The 6,000-nt window shown below is 38.8% G+C and overlaps 1 protein-coding gene across 1 annotated transcript; it reads left to right on the top strand.

Moving 5' to 3' along the window:
• The first annotated feature begins 2,120 nt into the window (after positions 1 to 2,120).
• On the top strand, positions 2,121 to 5,022 carry LOC137870951 (toll-like receptor 5). Its single transcript, XM_068708459.1, has 3 exons — positions 2,121 to 2,196; positions 2,989 to 3,572; positions 3,618 to 5,022. The coding sequence occupies exons 1-3, from the start codon at positions 2,149 to 2,151 to the stop codon at positions 4,873 to 4,875; spliced, it is 1,890 nt and encodes a 629-aa protein (XP_068564560.1). The 5' UTR covers positions 2,121 to 2,148; the 3' UTR covers positions 4,876 to 5,022.
• The last annotated feature ends 978 nt before the right edge of the window (positions 5,023 to 6,000 follow it).

Genomic DNA, 6,000 nt, shown 5'->3' with positions numbered 1-6,000 from the left:
TTGTGTCTTCATGTTAATACTTTTATACTTTTACTGAAGGTATTTTTACACTATGTTGATATTTTTCCTTGAGTAAAAACATTTTACTCCAATGGCTTCATTAACCTGTCAGGGAGGACCTGGGCATCAAATTTGCTGTTGGGCCCCGATGATTGTGTTTAATTTTTGCTGATGTGCAAAAAGATATAAATGTAGAAAAGTAAAAAGTATAATATTTGCCTTTGAGATGTAGTCAAGTATTAAAAAGGCATAAAATGGAAACTTTCAAGTGAAGTAAAAACACGACAAAATTGCACTAATGTAACTTGAGCAACTGTTCTTACATCCTGCGACTGCTGAGTCAAATGTTTTTTTGTAACTATGTTATTCCTAAAATGAAATGAAGTAGTTGCACGCGATTCCTAAAGGGAGAAGCTGTAACAGTATTGCCACCATGTTAGTCACCGACTGTCACTCTTTCTCTCTGTATTGTATTTGACCAACCTTCATTCTCCAGAGGTTGTGAAATTCACCAGCCCTGTGTGAGTGAACCACACACACCGCTGTACTCTGCAGAGGTTTTTAACAATACAATGAATATGAAGCATCAACCATCATATATGCAGGCTTCCTAATTTGGACATTAACTGGCTCAATGGTTTCCCAAACAGAATAGGTGACAACCTTAAACCTATGACTACAATGAGATACCATCTACTGGTTTTACGGGGGAAGTCCTTGAATGCCTTGATTTCTAAAAGAGGAAGAGGCTTTTCAGGAAACTGCGGAAAAATATGAAATTCGTTCAAAAAAATATGCAACTCATTGAAATAATGTACTCATTCGTTGCACGAGAGGAAATATTAACCAAAATCAGACATGCCCTGTGACTAAAACGGTTTGCCCTCAAATCTGTCTGTGTACAAATATGTTCAGTATGGTTATTTCTTAAGTTGCATTACATATTAATGAATAATAAAATAATCAGAAATAGAATAGAAGATAGAGAATAGTAAGTAAAAAAACTGAACATTTTGTGAAAATATCAGCAAATGTATCTATATGTATGTATAACAGATACATTCTCAATCTTACTTACTTGTGTTTTGTCAAAACATATAGCAATATAGCGAAGGTATGACCTGTCCTGCTCTCCCTCTGATATTCTTACCCTAACCCTAACCAATCTCACTACTAATGGCTAAACCTAAAAAATCCAACTAAAGAAGACAACCAGTACCAGCCATTCAGAGGCAGAGTGGGCGGGTCATTTCTGCACTGTGCAGGATTCCTAACCCTTCAGGTAAACACTGTCAGTGTTTGCACTGCTGCCACTGTTAGTACAGTTAGCATCCAGCTCGACCTTGTCCGTGTTGAGAGCCATGCGGAGGCAATATATATACTCTGAATTTTAAATTTAGAAGCTTAAACTTCAACTTTAGTATATTTATAGTGCAAAATCACCCAATGAGTCTCCACACACCCAAATTCCAATCATACACTTAAACATGTTCATACAACATCAAAAACATTACGAACATGTTTCCCACATGTATATGGTAATTCAGTTTTTTTTGTGACTGACAGAAATTGGGTTAGGCTAATGATATAGCAGCTTATACTGTAGACATAAGTGAACATTTTTATGACAAACTATTTAATCGTTTTAGTATTTATTGTAAAACTACACTCTTGTTTGAAGTCACAGATACATCACAGGACATAAGATCTCCATTAAAATCCATATTATTTACATTTTAAAGCATCTATTCAACCAAGTGTACAATGTTGGCAACAAAAATCAAGATGTATGCCTAACTTACACAACACAAACCTGGCAACATCACATTTTTTTTAAAACAAGGCATCCTAACCTGACAACACAACAACAAAACATACAGCACATAGCAACAAAGGACTGCAAACATGCAAGCGTACTTCCCTTCCTCATGTAAATCTGGAAAAAAAAGGGAAACCCCGTCCAGCGTCATGTTTACATTGCACAATCAATGCAGTGTTCGACACAAGTGGCGCAAACACTCACAGATAAAAACGCTGCCAACAGAAATCTCTGCAGAATGGATCTCTGATTTTCACATTGCAGCAGAGACTGGTGCATTATTTCATCAAATATCAAGAATTGTATTTCTTCTTTCAGGTTGTGTCAAGATGTGGACGCTGACTCTTCAGGTGGTTGTCGTCTCTGTTTTCCTACAGGTAGGCAATAACAGAAATGGATATTAAAATGATACTGTAGTCATACTGAAACTCTGTGAAAAGATTTTAGCCTACAATTTGAAGATAATGCAAGTTTATATGTATAGCACTTACTGAAACACAAAACAAATTTAAAGTGCAGTTTATAATGTTTGGCAGTGCAGTAAAATAAAAGCATTTTTGAGGGAAATAAAGTAGAGACGATTATTTATTTTCCAGCATTGTATACAAAAGGACACTATTACATCAAAACTGTATGAAAAACAGACCAAAACAAGTGGCTGTAGATAGATGTGATTAAGTCTTCCATTCATCCAATATCAACAGGAAGTTATTATATGTTAGAAAATGTATTGCTTTTGTGAATTATTCAGAGTTGATATATAATCAATGTATGGAAACAAAGTTTCTGCATTGTTTGTTTATTTTAACAAAAGTTTGTTTTCTGTATCTTTCTGCATAAGACAAACAAAAGTTTAAATTATTTCAGTTCAGTTGCAGACCAGTAATACATTTAAAAAAAGATGAATTCATCAATCAAAGACACTAGGGTTTTTGAAATTGTCTATAAATTAATATTGAATCTTGAGTTACTGCTTAAGTTATTTACAAGTATGGGTCTTTGTTCATTTCTTTATTTTGAAAGTTCTTTAAATTAGAAAACATTACATTGAGTAAAAAAGATGAATATACAGCACAAAATAATCTGTAATTAAATGTAAGCATTAAGTGGTAAGTGCTCTCCAGTAAAATAGAATAATAAACCACATTTTTTTAAACGTCCTCTTTCAGGTGCCGGGGTGTTTCCCATCATGCCTCATTATGGGCTCTGTAGCCAACTGTGGCTCCCAGAACCTCCGCTGGGTTCCTCCTCTCCCTCCCCACATCACCCACCTGTACCTGGAGATGAACCGCATCCGTGAGATCAACTCCACCTCCCTGTCGGGCCTGGAGGAGGTGCGGGAGCTGGACCTTGGACGACAGTATGTGCCTCTTATGATCAGGAACAACGCCTTCAGCGGGCAAAGACTCCTGACGAGGCTGGTGCTCGGCTTCAACGTCGGCCTTCAACTGGAGCCGCAGGCTTTTGCCGGACTGTCCGGTTTGCAGAATCTCCACCTGGATTATTGTTCGCTTCAAGAGTCCATACTGAAGGAGAACTATCTGGAGCCACTGTCCTCCTTAGAGACTCTTGACCTCTTTGGTAACAAGATAAAAAGACTCCAGCCCTCAATGTTCTTTACAAACATGACTAATTTGAAAGTTTTGAATCTCAAGTTGAACCAAATTGACAAAATATGTGAGTCTGATCTGGTTGGTTTTCAAGGAAAGAACTTCAAGATCCTGAACTTGGACTCTGTTCACCTGAAGGCCATGTTTAATGAACATTTTGACTGGCAGGAATGTGGGAATCCTTTCAGGGGAATGTCCTTTGAGACACTTGACATGTCCTACAACGGGTTTAGTGTGGATAAGTCCAAGCAGTTTTTCACAGCCATTAAGGGGACTAAGATCTCCCATCTCAAACTGTCAGGACACATGGGTAAAGGATTTTCATTCAACAATCTTCCTGATCCAGACCGCGACACGTTTGTAGGCCTGAATGACAGCTCAGTCCGTACTTTGGATCTGTCTAAGAACAGGATATTTGCATTGCAACAGAGGGTTTTTAGTCCGCTGAAAGAAGTCGCAATCATTGACGTTTCCCAAAACAGAGTGAATCAGATACACATACATGCCTTTGAAGGGCTTCAGGGACATTTAAAAATGGTCAACCTGTCACACAACCTGCTGGGGGAAATCCATTCTTACACTTTTGCTTCTCTGACAAACCTGAGAGTATTGGACTTGTCCTACAATCACATTGGTGCTCTGGGCTTTGGCTCATTTAGTGGACTCCCACAATTAAAAGCACTATATCTGACAGGAAACTCTTTGCAAGACCTCGGCTTCCCTGCGTCTCTCCCGACCTTAGATTATCTGATGTTGAATGACAATAAACTGACGCCGTCGTCAGTGAGCAGTCTCGCACGCTTTGCCAGTAATGTTATGCATCTGGACATTCAGGACAACAGATTGACAAACCTGGGGGACGTTACCATGCTTTTGACTCGACTGAAACGCCTCCAGCGTCTCTTCTATGGAGGAAACAGAATCAGATGGTGCTCGCTCAGTGGACGAGTTTCAGCAGTCGGTTTGAATGATGTCCGAATTCTGGATCTTCACGGCAGCTCCCTGCAGTCCATGTTGTCTCAGGGGAGGTGCCTGAATCTGTTTGACAATCTTGGACATGTAATTGCTTTGAACTTGAGCTTCAATGCGCTGCAGTCTCTTTCTCAGGGCCTTTTCAAGGGCCTCACCTCAGTGGTGGAGATGGATCTCTCGTCCAACAGCTTGACCTATCTCCGACCTGATGTGTTACCAAAAAGTCTCAAAGCACTCAACCTCTCCAACAACTTCATAGCCTCCCCCGACCCCGACGCTTTTCGCGCTTTGAGCTTCCTCGACCTGCAAATGAACCGATTTCACTGCGATTCAAACCTGAAGAGCTTCCTGACGTGGCTGAACAAAACCAACGTGACCCTTCTTAGTCCCATTGAGGAGCTCAGATGTGAATTTCCTTCTGGTCTCTATAATGTTCCTCTGTTAGATTTCTCTGCTCGGACCGCAACGCTGTAAACTGGCAACTAAAAGCGAACAAATATGTTTGACCACTCAGGGGGACAACCAGAGAATTGTAAAGAATTAAACACAAGTGCCATGTAATGTTGATTTCTTGAATCTCTGTATGATCTGAACTTGTAAAAAAAGTGCCTAATAATGAAATCTCTGAAAGAACTTAAAATGTCTAAAGGAAAATGTTAATGTAATGCATTTTCAGACAATATAATACAATTTTACTTTCCATGGTTTAATTATGTGGAATAATAAATTTAAATAAATGTATAACTTTATCTACTGTGACTATGATATCAATTAATAATGTAGTTTTGAAGCTATCAGTTTCCTCTGCATGACTGATCACTAAAGCATTGTATTTCTATGTGACCCTCAAACATTCTCTGAGGAACAACGAGATGAAAAAAAACTGTGAAATCAAATCAAAGTGCAAAGTTCAAGGTGCAACGTTATGAGGTAGTTGTGTGTCCCAATTTAATTCATACTGCATGCAACAGAACATACTTTGTAAGGGCAGCTGCAGTGTTTCCTAAAAGTAAAAGTAAAAAGTATGTGATTTGGAACGCAGCATTTGCCTAAGGCAATTACCAAAAGTTCATAGCATTGTGACGTTAAACATGGGGTCACCAGGAGGTGTAAAAGATAAAAAAGGTAAATAAAGAGAAGGGCATGTGTTCGGCCTGGCATTTCAAATTTACACAGAAACATACAAATCAAAAAGCACTGAGATTTGGCTTAATGCTGGAAAAGCACTCAGGTGTTCAACTGGGTTGAGATCTGAAGATTGCAAATCATTTTAATTCTCATCAAACCATTCAGTGGCCTTGTGTGCTTTATGGAAACATCCCCATTTTTTTTTTGTTTCACTCCTTTATTTAAGGCTTTCTTCAGTTTGTCACCAGCTTTAATTTGTAGATCTATCTAATGTAACCCTCCCACTCTGACTGTACCAGCAGACGAGCATTCATGCATAATTTAACTTGCAAAGTCTGCATTAAATTTATGGTGACGGACTTAATGTGACACTACAGCTGTGTCTCACTGTACAACATTTTCACTTTGTGTGGCCTGAATCAGATTTCTTCTGCCCCAATTAGCGGCAGCCTGAGTTAATGTTAAACCTGT

Source organism: Cebidichthys violaceus, unplaced genomic scaffold (genome assembly GCF_023349555.1).
Source record: "Cebidichthys violaceus isolate CVI_PGR_0920_01 unplaced genomic scaffold, fCebVio1.0.p SCAF_14, whole genome shotgun sequence".
NCBI lineage: Eukaryota > Metazoa > Chordata > Actinopteri > Perciformes > Stichaeidae > Cebidichthys > Cebidichthys violaceus.
Note: the sequence above shows the minus strand (reverse complement) of the source record. Positions and strands in the feature narration are given on the sequence as shown.

Coding starts and splice junctions, on each gene's coding strand:
- LOC137870951 (XM_068708459.1), top strand. CDS start 2,149: ATGTGGACGCTGACTCTTCAGGTGGTTGTCGTCTCTGTTTTCCTACAG. Junction 2,197..2,988: donor TCGTCTCTGTTTTCCTACAG/GTAGGCAATAAC, acceptor GTCCTCTTTCAG/GTGCCGGGGTGTTTCCCATC. Junction 3,573..3,617: donor TCTGTTCACCTGAAGGCCAT/GTTTAATGAACA, acceptor GAATCCTTTCAG/GGGAATGTCCTTTGAGACAC.